The sequence below is a fragment of the Nycticebus coucang genome, chromosome 15 (assembly GCF_027406575.1).
Source record: "Nycticebus coucang isolate mNycCou1 chromosome 15, mNycCou1.pri, whole genome shotgun sequence".
NCBI lineage: Eukaryota > Metazoa > Chordata > Mammalia > Primates > Lorisidae > Nycticebus > Nycticebus coucang.
Genome location: NC_069794.1, coordinates 90,353,448 through 90,376,056, shown reverse-complemented (window position 1 = coordinate 90,376,056; position 22,609 = coordinate 90,353,448). Strand labels below are relative to the sequence as shown.

General features: G+C 45.1%; 1 protein-coding gene and 1 pseudogene across 3 annotated transcripts in view; one reads left to right on the top strand and one right to left on the bottom strand.

Annotated features, from left to right (window-relative positions):
* The window catches only part of SLC25A15 (solute carrier family 25 member 15), a 39,634-nt gene extending 18,264 nt beyond the window's left edge, over nucleotides 1-21,370 (bottom strand). Inside the window, exons 1-6 of one of the 3 annotated variants that reach the window (XM_053563421.1) lie at nucleotides 21,299-21,370; nucleotides 18,577-18,692; nucleotides 13,115-13,373; nucleotides 7,231-7,368; nucleotides 2,661-2,830; nucleotides 887-1,045 (exon numbers count right to left, since the gene is read on the bottom strand). In XM_053563421.1, the coding sequence (XP_053419396.1) occupies nucleotides 887-1,045; nucleotides 2,661-2,830; nucleotides 7,231-7,368; nucleotides 13,115-13,373; nucleotides 18,577-18,631 (781 nt within the window). In that variant the 5' untranslated portion in view covers nucleotides 18,632-18,692; nucleotides 21,299-21,370. Of the gene's footprint in view, nucleotides 1-886; nucleotides 1,046-2,660; nucleotides 2,831-7,230; nucleotides 7,369-13,114; nucleotides 13,374-18,576; nucleotides 18,693-20,148; nucleotides 20,202-21,298 lie in introns of those variants that run through there. The other 2 variants (XM_053563422.1, XM_053563424.1) reach the window with 2 other exon arrangements.
* On the top strand, nucleotides 2,837-7,224 carry LOC128566556 (isopentenyl-diphosphate Delta-isomerase 1-like; annotated as a pseudogene).
* Nucleotides 21,371-22,609: the final 1,239 nt, after the last annotated feature.

Sequence of the window (22,609 nt, the reverse complement as noted above, 5' to 3'; positions counted from 1 at the left end):
ACCCTGGGGTTGAGTACCATAGTATCATCTAGCTCACAGCAACTTCTAAGTCTTGGGCCCAAGCGATCTTCTTGCCTCAGCCTACAGAATAGCTGGGACTACAGGAACCTGCCACAATGCTCAGCTAATTTTTTCTATTTTTAGTAGAGATGGAGTCTCCCTCTTGCTCAGGCTGGTCTCTAACTCAACTCAAGCAATCCACCAGCCTTGGCATCCCAGAGTGCTAAGATTATGGGTATGAGCTATAACACCCAGCTAACTTCCTGTATAATTCTAAAAATTGACAGCAAATGATCTTCAGGAATTGCTGTCTGCTTGTGATTTGAGAAATCTTTTTTTTTGAGACAGAGTCTCACTATGTTGCCCTTGGTAGAGTGCCATGGTGTCACACCTCACAGCACCTTCCAACACTTGGGGTTAAGCGATTCTCTTGCCTCAGCCTCCTAAGTAGCTGGGACTACAGGCGCCCACCACAACACCTGGGTATTTTTTTTTGCTGCAGTTGTCATTGTTGATTTTAGCTGGCCTGGGCCAAATTCGAACTCACCAGCTGCGGTGTATATGGCCGGCGCCCTACCCACTGAGCAACAGGCGCTACCAAAGCATTTATTCTCTTAAACAAAGCCCTCATTTAAAAAGTTCCCTCCAAGCTGATGAGAACAGAGAAACCTGACAGGTACCTCCCCCAGAGGTTAGGAATAAGTACAAGTAAGCTAAAGAAAAGGGTTTGCAAACAGAAACCCACAAATGCGAATGAATACACAGTTCTAGAAAAGGATACAAGGCAGTAAAAGTACAGCGATTATACATCTGATCAAACCTGGACAAGGCTAGCAGTGAAATCACTGCTAAATGCCTACTCTATTTCTGCAGTTCGCAAACTCACCTTCATTTTTCACAACATTGATAAAGGTTCCAATAAATCCTGCCTGTTTTCCAGACATGGAAAGAACTTGAATTCTGGATTTGATACAATCCACTGGGTACACAGCAAGCCAGAGGCAAATTCCACCAACTCCACCACTTAACATCAAAGGGACAGGGCCTAGAAAGAAAACAGAGCAAATGGTATTTTGTCTCAAGAACTTTTGATGGAACATTTCTAGAGGTCAACATGGTAATGGCTGTAGGTAGGTAAAATAAAAATGCTGATGCTGTGGAACACAATTCTTTGAGGAAATGGTCAAAGTTCTTTTTTTTGTGTGTGTGATTTTTTGGCAGGGGCTGGGTTTGAACCCGCCACCTCCGGCATATGGGACCGGCGCCCTACTCCTTGAGCCACAGGCACAGCCCATGGTCAAAGTTCTTAATAGTATGCTCTAGGAATACAAGGTCTCCTTTGTGTTATCAGACACACAGGTAGACCTGGGTCTTGCCAGGACCAGACACCCTAGTTATATTTAGTCTGGTGACTGAGGTACTGGGGTCCTCTGAAGGGTGGCCCACCAGAACCAGCAGCCCCCCAACAATGTGGCAATACCTTACCACAGGGTATGAGAATAGAGGTCAAACACAGTCCCTGTCTTTTTCCCACTTTCTCACTCACTTATTTTAATATTTCAACACCAACATCCCTGCTTCTTCCCTTGCCACTGAAAAAAAAAAATTGTCTTACTGAGCACAGCAGTTAAGTCTGAGAGTTTGGCTAACTCTGTAATGGATCTGACACACTGCAGGACTGTGTGGTTAAGAAAAACTAATCCACTTACATCAGCCAAACATTGCACACATCAAGCAGCTCAACAGGATCAGCTAGAACTTCACTTTTCATTGCTCTCAGCACTAGCAAGATTGATTCAGTGGGCAGGAGGCCCTCGCTAAGTTCTCACCTACGGGTACAATGTAGGAGTATATGGCACACTTCCTGAGGAAAGGACACAACTGTATCTTGAACTTTGGACTTTACCTTACAAACACAAATCATGGAACCTAATCATATGTACTCTCATACTAACCTGAAATTTAAAAATATTTACCAAGTTTTAAGCTTATCATAAGATTATTTATAGGTGATTTCCCCATAGGGGAACAAATCTCTGTATTTCTTCTCCCCTAAAATGGATTCAGAAAATGTAATGTTATTCTACTATAAAAGTTTGAGATGTACTGCTTCGGCCTCTGTCCTAAGGAAATTATCACGCCTGGAAGGGTGCTGGCAATTGCCTGTCACCAGTTACTCTGCAGCATCTGAAAACTTCACCATGCCAAGTGGACCCCTTCATGGAGGGGAAACCACACCTTTGGGAAGCAGACACCATCATACCTGACTACTGCCCATGCAAACCCACTTACCTAGTTCACCATCATACCTGACTACTGCCCATGCAAACCCACTTACCTAGTTCACCATCATACCTGACTACTGCCCATGCAAACCCACTTACCTAGTTCACCATCATACCTGACTACTGCCCATGCAAACCCACTTACCTAGTTCACCATCATACCTGACTACTGCCCATGCAAACCCACTTACCTAGTTCACCATCATACCTGACTACTGCCCATGCAAACCCACTTACCTAGTTCACCATCATACCTGACTACTGCCCATGCAAACCCACTTACCTAGTTCACCATCATACCTGACTACTGCCCATGCAAACCCACTTACCTAGTTCACCATCATACCTGACTACTGCCCATGCAAACCCACTTACCTAGTTCATCTTTTGATCTCCCCGATGCAAAAAATGACCGGCTCAGTTCATAGCCACCAAAGAAAAAGAAATAGCCTGGTACTTCTCGAAGTAAAGTGCTTGAGAGTCCATGGTAGAAGCCCAAAGGGCCATCCTTTCTAAGGATACTCTTCACAACAGACCAAACTGTACTGGGAGGAGACACAGTGAGAGACACTGTTACAGCAGGTTGGAAAGGAAGAAGGACAATTAACATCTGTACCCAATTAACAGACTTGATCAAGCACTAGGACGAAAGCATCTGATTTTGTAAGAGAGGATCAGACGAAATTGAAAATAAAAGGCATCTTTCTGTAGGAAAGAAGTATCTCCCAGGAGTACAGATAAGGTATAACAAATTTTGTGACCTAAATTAAAGAAATTGTATTAAAATAGATGCATACATTTCTAGAAGTCACATTGTCTAAAAAAGCTAATACCCATTTTTTCAATAGTGGGTATGTGTAAACTATAATTACACTCGCATAAACTCAGCAAAAATAAAATGGTATTGTATTGCCTGGCCCCTTCCTTGTTTCCTATTTCCTCATTCCTATTTGTGATGTGTTTTTAAGAAATTTGTTCAGGTATTTAGAGCTTTTTGTTTTAGTGCAGAGAAACAAAGAGGAGTAATGTTACTTGAAAGCAAGACAACAGAAATTCTAAGAACCTAGCTAAAGCTCCTGTTACGCAAAAAGCACTAAGAATTTAATTCTTAGAGCAGCAGGAATGCAGGAGAATTTCCCTTAAGCAGGTCAGAGCCCTGCCCCTGACAGCTGGAATGCAGGACACTTTTTGTCTACCGACTCCTCTTGATGGTGGGTATCATAGCAGGTCTTATCTCTACTAAGAACAGGGCAAGTGGCGACAGGGTCTGGAGGCCGCTCAGTAGTGTTCTAGGTCAAATAAAACATTTTTAACAATGCCTGAGATAAATACCAACCATCTGGATGAGCAACAAGTTCAACTCTTGGCAGAGATGTATATCCTTATTGATGAAAAAGACAATAAAATTGGGGCTGAGACTAAAAAGAATTGTCACCTGAATGAAAACATTGAGAAAGGATTATTGCATAGGGCTTTTAGTGTCTTCTTATTCAACACTGAAAATAAGCTGCTGCTACAGCAGAGGTCGGAGGCTAAAATTACCTTTCCAGATTGTTTTACCAACACGTTGTAGTCATCCATTAAGTAATCCAGGCGAGCTTGAGGAGAGTAATGCCCTCGGAGTGCGATGGGCACAGAGGCGCCTACATGCGGAATTGGGAATTCCTTTGCAAGAGGTGCCTCCAGAAGAAATTAATTATTTGACACGAATTCACTACAAGGCCCAGTCTGATGGTATCTGGGTGAGCATGAGATTGACTACATTCTGTTTGTGAGGAAGAATGTGTCTCTGAATCCAGATCCCAGTGAGGTTAAAAGCTACTGCTACGTGTCCAAGGCAGAACTGGAAGATCTTCTGAAAAAAGCAGCCAGTGGGGAAGTTAAGATTACACCGTGATTTAAAATTATTGTAGGGCCTTTTCTCTTTAAATGGTGGGATAACTTAAATCATTTGAGCCAGTTTGTTGACCATGAGAAAATACTTAGAATGTGAATGTGGAGATGAATGATTACTGCAGGATTTCTCTGTTTGGTAAACTTAGAATTACTTTTTTTTATAAAATTTGGTTCCCTGTTAAGAAAACTCTCATATGATACATTGGCAATTTACAACTTGTGTTGAAAACACAACTAATAATAAATTAGTTAATAAATAAATTACCTTAATAAACTTAAGGTAATTGACAACTTGTGTAGAAAACACAACTAACCACTTTGTATCACACACACCATGTATGTGATGAGAAGTTACTGTGAAATGAAAGAGAACAAATAAAACACAATTTAACCTGTCCAGACATATGGTTATAACAAATCTGAACTAACAGGGACACTTTTGTTTTTGATATGTTATGGTAAACATTTTTGGATCAATTTTTCTCTGCCAGGTGCAATCGTTGGTTTGGCAATGGTATGGGTTAGGTTAGGTCTTCTTTTAAATAGTATTTGCCAGCCGGGCACAGTGGCTCAAGCCTATAATCCCAGTACTCTAGGAGGCCAAGGTGGGAGGATTGCTTGAGCTCAGGAGCTGGGGAACAGCCTGAGCAAGAACAAGACCCTGTCTCTAAAAATAGCATGGTATTGTGGCTGGCACAAGAGGTAGTCTCAAGATCCTCCGGAGGCTGAGGCAAGAGGATCAAGATCCTCCAGAGGCTGAGGCAAGAGGATCACCCAAGAGTTTGAGGTTGCTGTGAGCTGTGTTGCCTCAGCACTCTACCAAGGGCAACAAAGCGAGACTCTTTTTTTTTTTCTGGAAAAAAATAATAATAATAATAAAGACAATAAATGTTATTTGCCAATTAGCAAAATCTGTGTTCTCAGAATTACGGGGCCAGAGGGCTGTACACAGGTGGGAAGTGTGTCCTGTACACAGGGTTCCTACCCCAAGCCCAGCGTCCATTTGGGCTGGAAAATTTTCTCTTAGGACCAGCCTGTGCACTGAGAGGTAGTTGGCTCTGCACCCTGAATGCCACTCACCCCTTCTCCTATGACAGCCAGTTGGAACTGGTTGTCCCTGGGGCCACTCTACTGAGTCACGCTCAGCTAAGAGCCACTATTCTGCAAAGTCGGGCCATGTTGCAGGGACAGAAAAAGAACAAAGCAAAAGGCTGAGTTCATACTAAACAGTTCAAGTTTGGAATATGTGTATGTTAGTATAAAAAAATTGTACCTCAATTAATACACTTTTTATAAATTTTCGCGGGTATATTTCACAACTTTGAACCCTTAAGACAGTTTTATTATCCTTAAATGCTATATAATAATAATGAAAAATAAAATACAAAATTGTTTTCTTACAAAGCAAAATGGTTTATAAATTAAAAATATTCATTTCTTGTTAATCCTGAACAGATAATTTATAATTTGAGGCAAGACTAAGTAACAAGTATTTATTTTACTAAAAAGTGAAAACAATAAAAAATTACTACATTTAAAAAAAAGAACAGGGCAAGAAATCACATACTTGGTATAACTTAGTGACTCTTCCCCTCCTTACTAAGTTCTCAGAGAGCAAGGCACTGGGCTTGGCGAGATGAAGGGTCAAGTCCCAAGGTAATAAAAGCCACAGGTTTTATATAACTATTTCTTTCTGAGCGTTTCTGAAGGCTCCATTAGGCATTCCCCACTAACCAGGCCCCTCCTGCAGCTCTCCAGTCTACACATTTATTAAAGTAATCTGGCTCAAGTACCAAATATGCCTTCTATTAACAAAGCTGCACCTCAAATGCAGTCAACCAATATCTACTTTCTTGCCAGGTATCATCTGTCTATCCTTTGGATATAACTATCACTATCTTTAATTACCTTACACTACTGCCAAAGGATATGAGGGCAGCTTTCTGGGTGCTGTTAATGCTCTAATTGTTCATTTAGGCACTGGTTACAACGGCACGTGTCATGACAGAACTGCACACTTAAGAATCGCTTGTGTATTCATGACGTTGTGTATAATACTTCAATAAAAAGTTTTAAAGACTTAACACTTTTGGATTTCTAGGCAATGAATATTAGACTCAACTTGGTTGCAGTGAATCTCAAGGATGCATAAAACAGGATACTATTACAAACTTCCTTCTCCCTGGAAGGTGACTGATAACTGAAAATGGTCAATTTACTGACTAGTTTTTCCCAGCTGATTTATAGGCTTCGAGTTAGCCACAGCAATATCGTTGAGGAAAACTTCAGTCAGCTAGATGTCAAGATAAATAGGCAAGTTTTGACATCAATAAGGATGATAAATAGTTGTTCAATTCAAATAAATCATATTGTGTATGGCCCATACACCCTCACAGGGTAATCAGAATCTGTTTAGGACTAGTCAGAGATTGGATCAGTGGAGAGTAGCTTTTGTTTACAAGGGTTTTGATGAGTAATTTCAGAACTTTGGCCCTTGTAGGTACACTTGAAGGACTGAGGAGGAAAGGGTAAAGTTACCACTAGGATCTGGGGTGATCAGCCTGAATACCCATGGGAAACCTGGGAATGGGTATCAAATATTCATCTCAGAATCCAAATTGGAACATATGGAAGTCTCAGCTCCCAGGTCAAGTTCAAAAGCTATGCGCCTACAAACGTGATTGAAGATCATGGCTTCTGCACCCAAGAGGCCAAAAGGGGTGTTAAGCTCCTAGGTTCTCCACTTCTGGGGTATTAAATATAGGCCTAAGATGTTCTACAGGGTGGGTGGTGAGTGTAACTATTACCAACATCCTTTCAGAAAACTATTCTCTAACTGAAGGGGAAAGTGTCCAAGAAACAATATCTTTGGAATAAATGTTTCCACATGTGCCACTTAATTTTAAATTTTAATTTAAAATTTAATTTAAAATTAAAAATTTTTAATTTTGAAATGAAATTGTGAAATGAAATTTCAATTTTGAAATGAAAAAATGCCTAAAACACCAGGACAACAGAGACCTAATGTTTGTGCCCGAGCAGCGCTTACCTGTGGCTTTTGGTTATCTTTCCCGATGTCTCCATCTCGTACATGGTCTGTAGCCGGCACTTCACAAGCTCTGTGGGACACAGCACCAGCGCAGCAAAGGCAGAGGCAAAGGAACCAGCAGCTGCATTCTGCAAATCACTGAAAGCACGCAAGGGTAGTTACCAGTCGGCATCTTCACTCCTCGGCAATTGCCATGCTGAGAGCACTTTGATGAAGAAGGAGCATAAGAAGCCCAGCACAGGGGCACGTGTCTGTAGTCCCAGCTCCTCCGGAGGCTAAGCCAGAGAATAGCTTGAGCCCAGGAGTTTGCACTATGAACACGCCACTGCATCGCATGGCATGATCAGGCCATGTTGGCTCCTCTAATAGAGGAATGTAACAACAAATGGAGAGAACTTGGACATGCTGTTTCATTTAAGGATCCCACAACCCTGTGAGATGGACAGCAACACCTCAATTCCTATATACAGAAGTGACACTTAGAGATGACACATAATGTGGACAAAGTCACACAGATACTAAGTGGCAGTGCTAGGATTCAAACCTAGGTCTGCCTGACTGCAATACCCATACTCTTTTTTTATTAGACACAATGCTAGGGACTGAATTTTATCTCCCCAAAATTTATATGTTGAAGCCCTAACCCCCAAGGTGATGGTATTAGTAGATGGGACCCTTGGGAGGTGATTAGGGATAAAAGAGGTCTGGAGAATGCAGCTCTCATGAAAGGATTATGCCCTTTTAAGAGATCAGAGAGCTCATTCTCCCTCTGGCACCTGAGGACATAGTGAGAAGACAGCTGGTACAAATTAGGAAGCAGGCCTCTCTAGACAGATACTAGATCTTGGAATTCTCAGCCTCCAGAACTATGAGAAATATCTGTTAAGCCACCCAGTCTACAGTATTTTGTTATAGCTGCTGGAGCTAAGACAGTGACATACAAAACTCCCAAAAAAACCCTAAAAGGAGAGTGAGAAAAATCACCCATGGTCCCACCACCAAAGAATCGGTACTATAAAAATACATAAGTGTATCTGCCACTAAGCTTTAAATAAAACTAAGTTCTGAGGCCATCCCTGCATGCCCAAAATCCAACCCAAAGCAACCAGATGTGCAATGTAACTATCAGAGATTAAAAACCTAAAACAAATTTTTAACCAAAACATTGCGGAATAGCAACAAAGATTTCCTAGTTCAGCTAAGGACCCCCCTCAGCCTCAGCAACACACAAGGCAAGACAGTGCAAGTCTGCAAGCTCAGTGGTTTTGCCTAAAATGGCTAAACTGAACATTAAAATGCACACCGCAAATACAAAAATGGAAGCACTCACCTCATCTCTTATGGGTTTAAAACCACCAGCCACAGCTACCAACAGGATTGTGAAAATGGCAAAGGATTCAAGATTATGAGGGAAAGTCTGAGAAACTACTCTCAGGAAATGAGAAACACTTCTCTGAGAGTTTCTGGAAGTCAAAAAACAAGATTCCTTCTAGCCCCAGTATAAGGTTTCATCACAGGAACATGGCACCTGGGATGGGACAGTCCTTCATCAGGCAAGAAAGACTGAACTGGTTCTAACACTCCCCCATTAAATGCTGGTCCTGCTGTCACTGAACAGCCAAGATCATCCTCTCAGATTTCCAAAAGCCCCCTGGTAACCCTACAGCTAACTACCCTTGGTACCCCAAGCCCCTCATAAATTTTCTTCAAAACGTGAGCAAAAAGCACAATGGACCTACCATATTCAATAGTCCTCAAGTCTCACCAGTGTTGAAGGTGAGTGTAAAAATCAAGGCTGTCTCTGGTCTTAACTCTGGCTTCCTGTTCCCTAGTGGTCCAGCCTGTGTGCCATAGACAGATGCAAAGAGGGTGTCTAGGGGCTGAGCTCTTTTACAACACTAGTGTCCTAGTAGAGTTGGCTAAGGCTGAGGCTTTCTCTCCTAAGACACTGCTCACAGTACAAACTTTCTTTTAAGAGAATTAAACCTATGACCATTAACTGAGGGGAGCCAGACACACAAGCATTTGCACATGAATTTATGGTGCATAGAAGCTGTCCGAGGCTGTTCAGTCCCTTCTCACTTCACGTCTTCCTAACTTTTTAGTTAAAACCAAAGCTTAAAATGGTTTCTGCTGTCTTTGAACCAGCCCAGATCCATATCTGACCTCCCCTGGGAACTCTCTGTCAACCTGCTGACAGGCAACAGTCAATTAGGGTCAATAACCAGAGTCTGCCAAGTTTGCCAGAACAAAAGTAGCAATTGATAAAGGTAGAAGTCTATTCGATCTAAGATGTAATGATGATCTACAGTGGACTTTGACTTTCTAATGAATACTTTCACCTGCCAGGGCACAAAATGAGGTACATGGGGCCCTGACTCTGCGTGTAGTACAAACATGTATAACTGGAATTAGAACTGGAACAGAAAAGGGCATGTAATGGGATTTTTGTAAGAATCAACTGTCATATAGTCTACAAACATGTACCTGAACAGTCCCACCATGTAAGACCCCATCCAGCCAAAGGCCAAAGTAGAATACCACTGTGGGTCGTGTTCAAACTGGAACAAATATTCACAATGCAACTGCAGAAATTCATTAACAGGCTCTCACAAGTAGTTCTTTACTTTCTAAATATTACAAAATACTTAGACACTTACAAAATATTCTAGAGCCCCCATTGTGGTCTGAAGGAGAGAAGACTGGGCAGAGGCGCTCAAAGACACGAGTTAGAGTCCTCAGCTGGAACGCCTGTGCATTTCAACACCTATACGTCCCTTTCCCCATCTGTAAGACAGAGGTAACACCTGCCTTTCTCCCCTCACTGGATCACAGTGACAGCTATGAAGACCTGTGTCAGAGCTCTGCAGGCTCTGACACTGCATCTCCCTAACAGGTAATAAGGAAACACTGTTCTTCAGGATGAAAATGAAAAAGACTGAAGTACTAGTTTAGAAAATGTTAAACAGGATGTTTTCTTTACTGCAGAACTTCTGAGCATCTTTACCAAGCTAAGTAACACGTACATGACATGAATGTGTCCAGAGTAATTCCTCACAAGAGATACTATCAAGTATCTCCCAACCTTTTCTTAAGGACATCCACTAACTCGGTGTTCTGAAGAGTGTGGGGAAATGCAGTGTATGGTACTGGATGGCTCCTCATCGGGAAGGCAATATGCTCTTACTTGTCTTCACTCTATTCACGGACCAAGCGACGAAAAACATGGGGAGGGGCAGCCAGGGCCAGATTCCTAATCGTTTTGCTCATGTGAGAAGGCAGAAGTCACTGCCTCTGCCCTGTGGCCAGAGGGCCATTCTGCTCCGAGGGGAGGACACAGCTCTTCCCCAGGATCTCACGTGGCTGCTCGATGCTCTCTATCTTCTCTACCCATCTTGTCCTCAGCTAAGGAGGCTGCAGGAGAACTATATTCCAGGTCTCCTCAGATAGAATGTCTCTCCATTACTGGGGAACAAAATTATAGTCACCTATGATTTTGCTTGTTTGGGTACCACACTCCCCTTGTTTGTCCCGTTTTGGGGGTTTTTTTTTAGAGACAGAGTCTCCCTCTATCCCACGGTAGAGTGCCGTGTGTCCCGTTTATTTCTTTACTCCTTCCTTCCTTCTGCCCTCTGCTCTGAAAAGTGGTGGGATGAGTGCCCAGCCTTTCTCTCCATCTACACTGCCTCCTTAGTGATTTTCTTTTTTTGGTTTGTTTGGGGGTTTTTTGACACAGAGTCTCAGCTTTTGCCCTGGGTAGAGTGCCATGGTGTCAAAGCTCACAGCAATCTCCAACTCTTGGGCTCAAGCAATCCTCTTGCCTCAGTTTTTCTAATTTTAGTAGAGACAAGGGTCTCCCTTTTGCTCAGGCTGGTCTTGAACTCGTGAGCTCAAGCAATCCACCCCCCTCAGCCTCCCAAAGTGCTAGGATTACAGGCAAGAGCTACCATGCTGGCCCCTTTTTTTAAGGTTTTTTTTTTTTTTTTTAGGCCAGTGATTGTCAACTGGTGTGCCACAGCACACTGGTGCAAGAATATCTTAGGTGTGCTGTGAAAATTTTTAAAGATCGTTAAATTAATATTTCCAAAAGAAGTTCAAAGCACAGTAAGTATATTCTTTTTTTTTTGGAGACAGACTTTTACTCTATTGCCCCAGGCTAGAGTGCCTTGGCAACATAGCTCACAGCAACCTCGACCTCCTGGGCCCAAATCATCCTCTTCCCTCAGACTCCCAAGTAGCTGGAACCACAGGCACCTGTGGTTTTTCTGTTTTTTGCAGAGATGGGTTCTCCTCTTGCTCAGGCTGATCTCAAACTCCTGAGCTCAAGCCATCCACCCACCTCTACCTCCCAGAATGCTGGGATTACAGGTGTGAGCCATGGCGCCCAGCCTTTTACTCCTCTTTTTAATTAACATAATTTAAGTGTGCCAGGAAAGTTTAACTATATGTTCAAGTATGCCATGAGATAAAAAAGGTTGAAAACACTGCCTTAGGCTATCTTATCTGTTCCCAAGCCTTAAAAAAATAACAAGTTCTGTCCATCATGATCAAATTCTTGCTTATAAAAGGGAGTATCTTGAGACGTCTAAGCACCTCTAAAGAACTTCTGCACATAAGGAACTTACTTTAGTCATTTGCGACTCGTGGTTGAGATAGGGTTTTAAATTCCTAACAAATGGCTCGGCGCCCGTAGCACAGTGGTTATGGCACCAGCCACATACACCGAAGATGGCAGGTTTGAACCTGGCCCCAGCCAGCTAAACAAGAACAAAAAATAGCTGGGCACTGTGGTGGGTGGGGAGGCTGAGGCAAGAGAATCACCTAAACCCAAGAGCTGGAGGTTGCTGTAAGCTGTCATGCCACAGCACTCTACCGAGGGTTTGACATAATAAGATTCTGTCTCAAAACAACAATAACAAAAAAATTCCTACCAAACAACCGAGACTGCCCTTTGCAACCATGACACTTACACAATTATAAATGATTTAAAATAAATTTGCAACCATGACACTTACATAATTATAAATGATTTAAAATAAATCAATCTTCAAAGTAGGAAAGGCTAAACATCCCAGTTATTCCCCAATTTTTAGTCTCTCCATAATACCTATGGGAAAACTAAGCATAAGCCAAAGTCTGATGCTTAGGGAAGACTCAGCCATAAGAAGCTGGGTTCACCTGCAACTTCTCAGATGCTTCTGTCCATTCCTAAAATTCCAAGTTTCTCCTCAAATCTATTTGGCTCAAACAAGCTCTTCTAATACTCTGCATTTTGCTGACGAAACAGAAGTTAAAACTTGGGTCGAGAGTTGCACCTGTAGTTTTGGCCCAGCACTTCTGCAGATACAAGAGACAGCACACAGTCACCAGTGTCTGGAACACCAACCCAGACAGCGGTGCGTCCTCAGTGGCAGATTATGGGCAAGTGTCCTTTGTGTAATGCATACAGGTTTTCCTAGTTTTATATGATGATAACATATGACTTCATAATCAAAAAGAAGATAGGTATTTTAGAAAAAGGAAATGTGGCGGTGCCCATAGCACAGTGGAACCAGACACATACACCGAGGCTGGCAGGTTCGAATCAAGCCCCGACCAGCTAAAACAACAATGACAACTGCAACAAAAAAATAGCTGGGCTTTGTGATGGGCGCCTGTATTCCCAGCTACTTGGGTGGCTGAGACAAGAGAATCACTTAAGCCCAAGAGTTTGGGGTTGCTGTGAACTGTGATGCCACAGCACTCTACCAAGGGCAGCATAGTGAGACTCTGTCTCAAAAAAAAAAAGGAAATGTTCTCCATCATAAGATATCGTCAAAATCATGACCATACAACAGTGCTTCTTTTAAACAAAAATACACCAGCATCGATGTCCCTGACTCACCTCAGCTTTGCCTGCTTCTCCAATCCAACCATCTTCCGTACCACCTGTTGGCAGAAGCCATAGCACATGAAGAGGACGGAGTTCTCAGCAATGTTGGCGATCAGCGCTGGGCTGGTGCCCTTGTAGAAGCCACGGAAGCCCACCTGGGCATAGGTCTTCAAGCAGCAGTCAGTAAGGCCCCGGTACAGGTCAGGGAATGTCTGCATCTTCACTTTCATGGTGTCAAAGGGCTGCCCGGTCAGGACACATGCTGTCCCCCCTAGAACCACGGCAGAGTATCGTTTTAGTGCAAGGCTACAGTTTTGTTTCAGAGCACAGCCTTGATTATCTGTGGAAAGGAGGGATAGTCACCTACCCCAAGGCTTCCCCTACTCAGCTATTTCAACCTCTTTTCCCTTTCAGCTGAATCTAGCATACAACTTACAGAAGGTCCTTAATGTGCTCAGCACCCAGAGCCAGCCCCAAGGGAGCCCACCCTTAGGAAGAGAGACAGATACACGTTCAACAGTCAGAGTCACAGGATACAAAGGTGTGGTGTGTGTTCAGGAGCCTTGGCGATGGGGTCAGAAGGACCTGTGCTTAAGTCTGGCTTTGTTGCAAGATTCTGGACAAGCCATGTAACTTCTGTGCCTCAGTTCTTCCATCCAGGCCCACCTCACAAGGTTAGGGTAAGGATTAAATATAAGTGGAGGAGGTGACCACAGTGCCTGCTATACAACAAGTGGGTAGTAAACAGCAGTTACTGTACCTGTGAAAGAGCCAGAAGCCATAAGAGGGTGGGGGAAACCTGGGGAGAGTTCATCACCCTGCTCCGCCTAGTCCCGTGGGGTGGGGGTGGGGTCTGATGGCAATCAGAGCAGCAGCAGAGGACTGGGCACCACACAAAGAAAACAAGGGGTCGGGGCGGCGCCTGTGGCTCAGTCGGTAAGGCGCCGGCCCCATATGCCGAGGGTGATAGGTTCAAGCCCGGCCCCGGCCAAACTGCAACCAAAAAATAGCCGGGCGTTGTGGCGGGCGCCTGTAGTCCCAGCTGCTCGGGAGGCTGAGGCAAGAGAATCACTTAAGCCCAGGAGTTGGAGGTTGCTGTGAGCTGTGTGAGGCCACGGCACTCTACCGAGGGTCATAAAGTGAGACTCTGTCTCTACAAGAAAAAAAAAAAAAAAAAGAAAACAAGGGGTCTCACTGCTGCTGGGCCGTTTGGCCGAGATCAAGTGAAAACAAGAAGTTAGGCAAATGAACTCTGAAGAGCTAAATATTTGACCCTATGAAAAAAAGTCTGTAATCTGAACTCTACCGATTAATGATTTGCTTTTAGTAGGGAAGGGACTGCTATTCCATACTTACACACTTTCATACTATAAGAGGTGCCTCAGAATTTTTTTTTTTTTTTTTTTTTGAGATAGTCTCACTTGGTCACTCTCGGTAGAGTGCTGTAGCTTCTTAGCTCACAGCAACCTCAAACTCTTGGGTTCAAGTGATCCTCTTGCCTCAGATGAGACTACAGGTGCCCGCCACAATGCCTGGCTTTTTTTTTATTTTTTAAGAGATGGAGGGTGGAGGGGGGCGGTCTCACTCTGGCTCAGGCTAGTCTTGAACCTGTGAGCTCAGACAATCCACCCACCTCAACCTCCCAAGTTTTAGGATTACAGGAGTGAGCCATCACGCCTGTTGTGACTCAGAATTTTTGAAGTTGGTACATACTTTAGGTAACCTCAGTGGTGCAGATAAGCTGTATAAAGCATTTCATTCAGTACATAGGTATTTTAATTGGAGAGTTTCCGTATTTCAACTCAAATCATCCTAAAGGGTTCAGACATCACAGGTTATTACAATATGCATTGCCAAGAAGGAGAGGGGAAAGGCTAATGAACGTTCAAATGCTAGCTACAATTTTCTCCCTGCATCTGCAAAGGTAAACTGACTTACTGTGAAATTTAGCACAAATGACATGATCACAGCACCCACTGTGCCCCCCTCAAGTGAGTGAAGGCTTTTCTGAACACCAGCATCAACCACTGAGCGGACACCTAGCAGATTGTCAAAGATCAAGTCAGTGAAGCCATGAATCAATGACAAGGATTAAATATTTCTACACTTCCACAGAAATCAGACTTCTGACCATCTTGTTCTCCTCAGAGACCAATGAAAACATTCTTTAGAAGGTGTCACATCTTATTCTGCAGGAGAGGCACTGGGACCATGTAACCACCAACACTTTAAGGCTGGTGTTTGGGTTTTCAGTCCTCAAGACAGAGGCGGCAGGTCTTGAGGTATAGAGGAAATCCATCAGGGCAGGGACAGTGTTTCAAAGGAGGGACAATTTAGGGGAGGGCAGAGGTGAGCACATTATAGCTCACAGAAAAGCAAACTCACACCAAAAGCAAATGACAGAATGAGAGGTGGTAGGCCCCAGGCTACACTTACCTGCTGACCTGGGGGTCGAACTATACAAAAGCATTGGGCAACACTCCTTGGGCCAAGCAGGGGCCCACTCTGCCCACCAAAACAGAGGAGAGAACCTTACATCCCTCTGAAGGCCATCAATAAAGGTTGCGTTTCACAGGGCAGGAGTCAGGGCAGCAAAGGCTCCAAACATACCCTTAGCTCTGGAACCACCCCTGACCCACACTACTAAAAGAATAAAACAAGGAACCGAGGTCCCAGCCTTGTCTTCATGCCATCTGGCTGTGTAGCCTTGAACAAACTCACTGTCCCCCTCTGGGCCTCATTTTTTACATGTGTGAGCGTTAGAGACACAATCCTCAAAGGTCATTCTTGCTCCGCCATTCAAAGACTTCAAGACCCTCAAAAAAGTAGAACTACTATTTCCTGTTTCCATCTACATACCTCACAGCAGAACAGAGGTTCCTATGTCACTAATGGGCACCTCTTCTGCCCAGTCCCATCCCAAGGACACTCCCCTGCAGCGGGGCTTATGTCCTCAGAAGTTAGAAAACCTATGGCAGTTATGCCTCAGTGAGGGCATCCTGTGTTGCTAGTGTAAAAAGAAATACCCACCCACATGATGGGAAACTTGTAAGCTATTTATGAGGGCCCAATACCTATTAATGTTATAACTGTTCAAAAAACATACCCACCAGCAAATGTCATATACACCAGGCTCTCAGCAATACTGTTGCAATTTATATCTTTAAAACTGGCTGTAGGCAGGGTGTATTTTAATTAAATTTCTGTATTTTAATCCTAGCACTCTAGGAGGCCACGGCAGATAGATCGCTTGAGCTCAGGAGTTCAAGACCAGCCTGACCAAGAGTGAGACTAAAATAGGAAAACCAGCCGGGCATTGTGGCTGGCACCAGTAGTCCCATGTACTTGGGAGGCTGAGGCAAGAGGATCTCTTGAGCCCAGGAGGTTGAATTGCTGTGAGCTATGATGCCAAGGTACTCTACCCAGGGTGACAGAGTGAGACTGTATCTCAAAAAACGAAAATAAAAACGTAAGAAATAAAACTGACTGCAAATTATAAATGTGGCATCCAAATATCTGTATGCACATAAATTGGAAAAAGTTTTTAATTCTATATCCCAGATTTCCAACAAACTGATTGAAGGACATAAATGCACAAAGCTGAGGATGCCTCAAGGGGTCAAATGCCCTCCTCATGCTGAGACAAGCACTGAGCCCAGTTCTGTGTTTACGCACAGTAGGAGTGGCCTGGGTCAGCGTCCTCTGCAGTGTGTGTGGGGGGGGCGAGGAGGAAAGGGACATCAGGGGTGCAGCCCACTTGCAAGAGGCTGACTCGAGATAAGCAACAGGCAAGAAAGCCCTGGGCAGCCCCTAGCCAGCCTTCGATTCCCCTGTTCCTGGGGCCAGATGCGCCAGTAGACTCTGGCCCTTGTCCGTCACTCTGTATCAGTGCCTGCTGCTCAACATGTCCTGGCTTCCTCATTAGCCTACTTCTCTGACCTTTGGTCGTGAAAAAATACTTCGTTTTTCTCTAAACAATAATTTCTTTTTCACAACTGAGCACATGACAGCACGAGAGGTGGAGGCCCCTTATCTGCTGACCTGGGGGTCGTACTAGATAAAAGCACTGAGCAACACTCCTTGGGCCTCCCCACTCCACAGAGCTGCAGAGGCTGTGAGACTTGGGTGTAGGAGGCAGGGCAAACCAGGGCTTCCCTTTGGACTATAGGAGCATTCCAGCACCTCTCACCTCTGGCCCTGAGATAACACAGGACTCTGGTGAACTAAATACCACCATGCTCCCCATTCCACTGCTTGCGTCAGAACAAGGTTCCTGCTCTTCCTATCTTCAAGGTGATCTTTCTAAAGAGCAGCCTTTGTACTATCCATACTGTCCACAAAGGCTGGCAATCTCCCCTCGAGCTCAGGCCCCTACTCAGCCTTAGCCCAGCAAATCCTACCACCTTCCCCTTTTGTGGCTCTGAAACACAGTCCACTATCAACCTCATTTGTAAAGACATTCCCAAAGGGTGTCCTTTCTTTCCCAATGCCAGTAAGAAGAACTGGTGTTTCCCTGGAGAGATGGCATGGTGTTATTTCTACACTATAATGGCTCTAAAGTCCGCCAGGCTTGAAGTCCCACATCACCTGCTGGCAGAGCCCAGCCGTATGACAAAGAATAAGGGACTGAGCTGTTTTCCAGCTGTACTGGAGACATTCCCAACCTTCACCCTGACTCATAAAGCTTCATTGTAATGAAAACTACTCTACCTTCTGCTACGGTTTGAACATCATTACACTTGCATCAAATAGATTGATGCTAAAGTTAAAGGCTACTGTTTCTGGGGGCAGAATGGTAGTATGTTCATACTACTTTCACTTGAGCTTGCTTAGAAGGTACCTGGGGAGTACAGAAGACTTGGTTTTCTCTGGGATTATAGTCACATGTTGCTTGGGGGTGGGGAGTGGAACACATTCTGAGAAATGTGTCATTAGGCGATTCATCTTTGTATTAGCACTACAGAGTACATTAACACAGAAGTACAACCTACTGCACACCTGTATTGTTCCCAGATACACACCTATACACCTGTTACAGTGTACTCAATACTGTGGGCGACTGTAACAGAATGATAAGTATTTGTGTACCTAAACACAGAAAAGGGGTGGTGCCTATAGCTCACTAGGCAGGGCGCGGGCCACATACACCAAGGCTGGCAGGTTCAAATCTGGCCCGGGCCAGCTAAAACAACAATGACAACTGCAACAAAAAAGTAGCCAGGCACTGTGGCGGGTGCCTATAGCCCCAGCTACTTGGGAGGCTGAGGCAAGAGAATTGCTTAAGCCCAAGAGCTGGGGGTTGCTATGAGCTGTAATGCCACGGCACTATACAAAGGGTGGCACAGTGAGACTGTCTCAAAAAAATAAACACAGAAAAGGTACAGTAAAAAGAAGGCATTATAACCTTATGGGACCACTGTTGAATATGGGGTCTGCTGTTAACAGAAACATCATTACGCAACACATGGCTGTACCTGCGGCCCCTGCCATGAGGTCAATGGCAGCTTGGATAGCGGGATTGGACTTCATGTTTGCCCACTCCTCTGTTGGTCTCTGTGCAAGGTACCCCTCTAGGGCTTACTGCATATCCCTGGGAGGAGGCAAAAATTTACCATTAGTCCAGTCTCTGCAGCCACTCTTTCTCTAAGCCAGCATCCAAGTTATTGAACCTGAACTTCTGGAAGCCAGGAAATGGGCTCCACATTGCTCCAAAGGAAATGGGCTCAGTGTGCGCAGATTACTGATTGACCATTCCATAAAAATCTCACAGATCAAAAACCTTCTCTGAGTATCAGTGCTACAGCCTCCAGTGACACTTCAACTAAGCTTTCTGAGCAGCTTAAAAATGAACAAGTAAATAAGCCAACCACAGACATCCCAAATGACATTTTCAGAGGCCTAAGTTGTACAATCCATCCAATAGGCTCAGTTCTAAATTCAGACTGAAGCCTGTGCTGGATGGCCAAGGGGAGGTTACAGAGAGAAGGCCTCAAAAGAGCAGGCAGGCAGAAAAGGTTAGGAGTACAAAGTCTCACGGACCTGGATATGAATGCCTGCTCCACCCTGGGGCCTCAAAATCTAAAGTACATGGTGCATGAAAATATAATACAAAGGCAATCATAGCCACACCAGACTGATGAGATGCTGAACTGGGCATCACGTGCTCTTACTGCAAGGCCCAAAACAGAACCAACTGTTCTTGTCACCACAGTCCACTAAACCTGCACTCAAGTCACCTGGGGAGCTTATTAAAAGCAGCTTCTTATTCACAGGGAACCAGAGATTCTGTCTGTCTTAAAAAGCCCCCACGTGAAGCTGCTAATGCCAGTCAACAGAATTACACTTTGAGATCAACACTTGGGCCAATGATGTGGACCAAATCTGCTGATGAAAATCACATTCATATTACTGAGCATTTCTGTTGCAGATTTTGTAAAGAAAGGGAGATTCTTGGAGTCTCTAGTCTTTGGCAAAATGCTTTAAATGGCTAAAAAAAATTTCTTGGTAGCTAATATTATCAGTATGTTTGGGCCAAAGCCCAGGAAGTTTGGGGTAACTAGAAATCTATTTCTCAAACTTTGGGCAAAAATCAACTATTGCTGAGACACAGACTTAATAAATACTGACCAGAAAAAGAATGGTGGTTCATTAATATAAATGATGAAAGTAAACAATTCAGCAACCAATTCTGTATCGGTGTTCAAGCTGTTTCAATAACTTATTTGCAAATAATAAGGAACAATTTTATTCCTCATGACACGGAGGAGCTGTGTGCTCCCGTTCAGGCTACCTCTCAGAGAGGACTGGTGTGCTGGATGGGAAATGAATGCCAATGCCAGCCTAAATATATACAGAAAATGTTAGCCACCAAGAAATGTTTTAACCCCTTAAAGCATTTGCTAACAACCAGACTCCAAGAATCTTCGTTTCTTTGCAAAAATTTTAAAGTGGCAACAATAAAGGCACAGTACTTAATAAAGCATCTAAGTTAGAAGTACAAGACGTTGATTTTTATGTTATTAATCAAAGGCCTAGAGAAACAGTACCATTTACTAGGATGATAAGGTGGTGGCCGTTTGGTATTTCCTTAGAAGATATTGGAACACTAATCCAATTTTCCCCTTTTCCAGAAGGAAAACTGAGGCCAGAGCAAGAGAAGGTCTTTTCCAAGACCACACAACTAGTCAATGAAAGAATCAGGTCTGTGACTACCAACAAATAACTCCAAGAGTATTCCAACCTGGCCCAAAACAACACAAAACTCCCAACCCTGCATTTTAGGAAAAAAACAGGGACGCAGTTGAGACACACAGCGCACAAATAGGGCTCCTCAGATAAACGTCAATGCGTTCGTTTCCATTGTTGTGGGCACTTCTTTAACTTGGAAGGAAAGTCACATCACATTCCACGGTACCTGTCCACGTGAACTCAACCCTGTGAGGTGAGCCAAACATCAAATCCTACAAATAACCACTTGTAGAATTGTGAGGATAGAAAACAGCGGTGGGTACTGACAGATTCACCCAGGAGTGGGCAATTCATTCAGATTACATCTAGCTCTGCCTAGGAGAAAACACAGGGCTTGGAGGAGGCAAGACTCTTCAGCATGAATTAAAACTGGTTTATGAACTTTCAACAGCACTTAGAGAATAAAAGCACGGAATCCTTTCAGCGCCCTTGGCCCCTCTTCCAAAGCACACCAGGGTCCGACTCAGAAACACAGCAAGTAGAGCCGGCCATACATCTTTCTCCATCCTTGGGGAAGTAAATTTTTCAGATGGGATGGTCAGACGTGGCCGCAGTGGCCACCAGGGAACACGAACAGCTCCGGGAAGACTCAGCCTCAGGCTGAGGCGGGGACGGCAGGAGGCCGGCGGAGGCCCGGCGCGGGGATGCGGCGCCTCCAACTTTCTCCGCGCGGCCCCGGCGCCCGCGCACGCGGTCCCATTCAGACGCGTCCCCGCGCTCCCGAGCACCAGCGGCGCGCGGCCCCACGGCCGCCTGACACGCCTTGGGGGCGAAGGAAGGCCACCTTGTCCCTCAGGTGAGCACCGCGGACAGGCCGAGGACCCCGCGGTCTCCGGCCGGCCGCGCGGAAAGGTCACGCCGCCCCAGCCCCGAGGCCCGCCCGCGTCCCGCTCCCGCCTCCCGGCCGGGCGCCCCGCAGCCGCGGGCACCGGGCCCGGCCGCGCTCACCGCCGCGTGGTGCTCGGGCTCCGCCGCCCGCCCCGGCTCAGGGTCTGCGGCCGGGCCCGCCGCTTTACACCACGTCGGCCGCGGCGGGCCCTGGGCCCCGCCCTCCGCGCAGCCGGCCCGGCGGCCGCCCGCGCGCTCCGAGCGCCCTGCGCGGGGGGCGGGTCCTGCCCGGGCCCGGGGCCGCCGCCGCCGCCGCCGCCCGGCCGAGCCCGCCGGGAAGCGGAAGTGGGGCTGCGAGACGGAGGCCTGGTTCCCAATGACAACCGAGGGCCGAGTGATGCTCGGGAATCACGGCTTACTGTTAAATTATAATTGAGTACACAAATACTGGACTTGGAGTCATGAGAAGTCAATCCGCCTTTTGCCGGTAAAAAGGAAAAATGTGAAAAAGCCATTTCCTAATCCACCTCCCCCCACGAAATCCGCTGATGACAACTGTGCCTCTCTGATCTGTTTAGTTCCTGTTAAGGTGATACGTGGTTCTTTGGCATTTTATGAATAAGCGGAAAATATCCAAGGAAGCTGTTGCATCGCAAGAGTACTTGTCTTTAGTGCCCTAAGACAGAGCTAACGCCTCAATAAGAAGGAGCCACCGCCTTCCAGTTCCTTGCATTCTGCCTCTGTGTATTCGTTTTCATTTTCTGCACTGTGTTTTCTTACTTAAAACACGGTGTCGTTTTCTTTTACAATTCTTAACCTTGCTTGAATGTGCTGTTGGAGTATTGCCAGCCTGATTGAACTATTAGCTGTGACTCGGTGTTCAGCATGAGTGCACAGCTAAACCACGCTTCCTGGCTGTGGTAGATGCTGTGAAGGTAGCAGAGCGCCTGAAAGGAGGGCACTCTTCAGAATCAGCACTCGAGCTTTAGCACTTGAGCTTCTGGAACAAAGTTTAATCACAGAAACAAGCCAGGGAATTGGGATGACTTGCCCAAAGAGACAGTTAACATAACTAGTTGGAAGCAAGTGCAGGAGCAGAATCTACTGTTGCAGTAGCCTGGAGGACTGAGGGACTGGCAGTGTCCGCTGGTCCAGTGGCTCTTGCAGCCTAGGAAAATGAAGCCCCAGGAAAACCTGATTCAGGACAGGCCCAGATCCCATGTTATGGATTAGAAACAGCATTGGACTTGGAGCCAAGATGCTTTTGGAGAAGTTCCTGTAATCCCTTTAGTAAATTACTTAACCTTTTTTAAGCCCCAGCCATGGGTAACTGCACAACCGGCCCCTTTGATGCTCCTTTGCTCCAGGAGCCTGCAGGAGCAATCCCCAGTATGAGTGGCTAGTGCTCTGGGTGGTGTCTTGTGCCCTAGT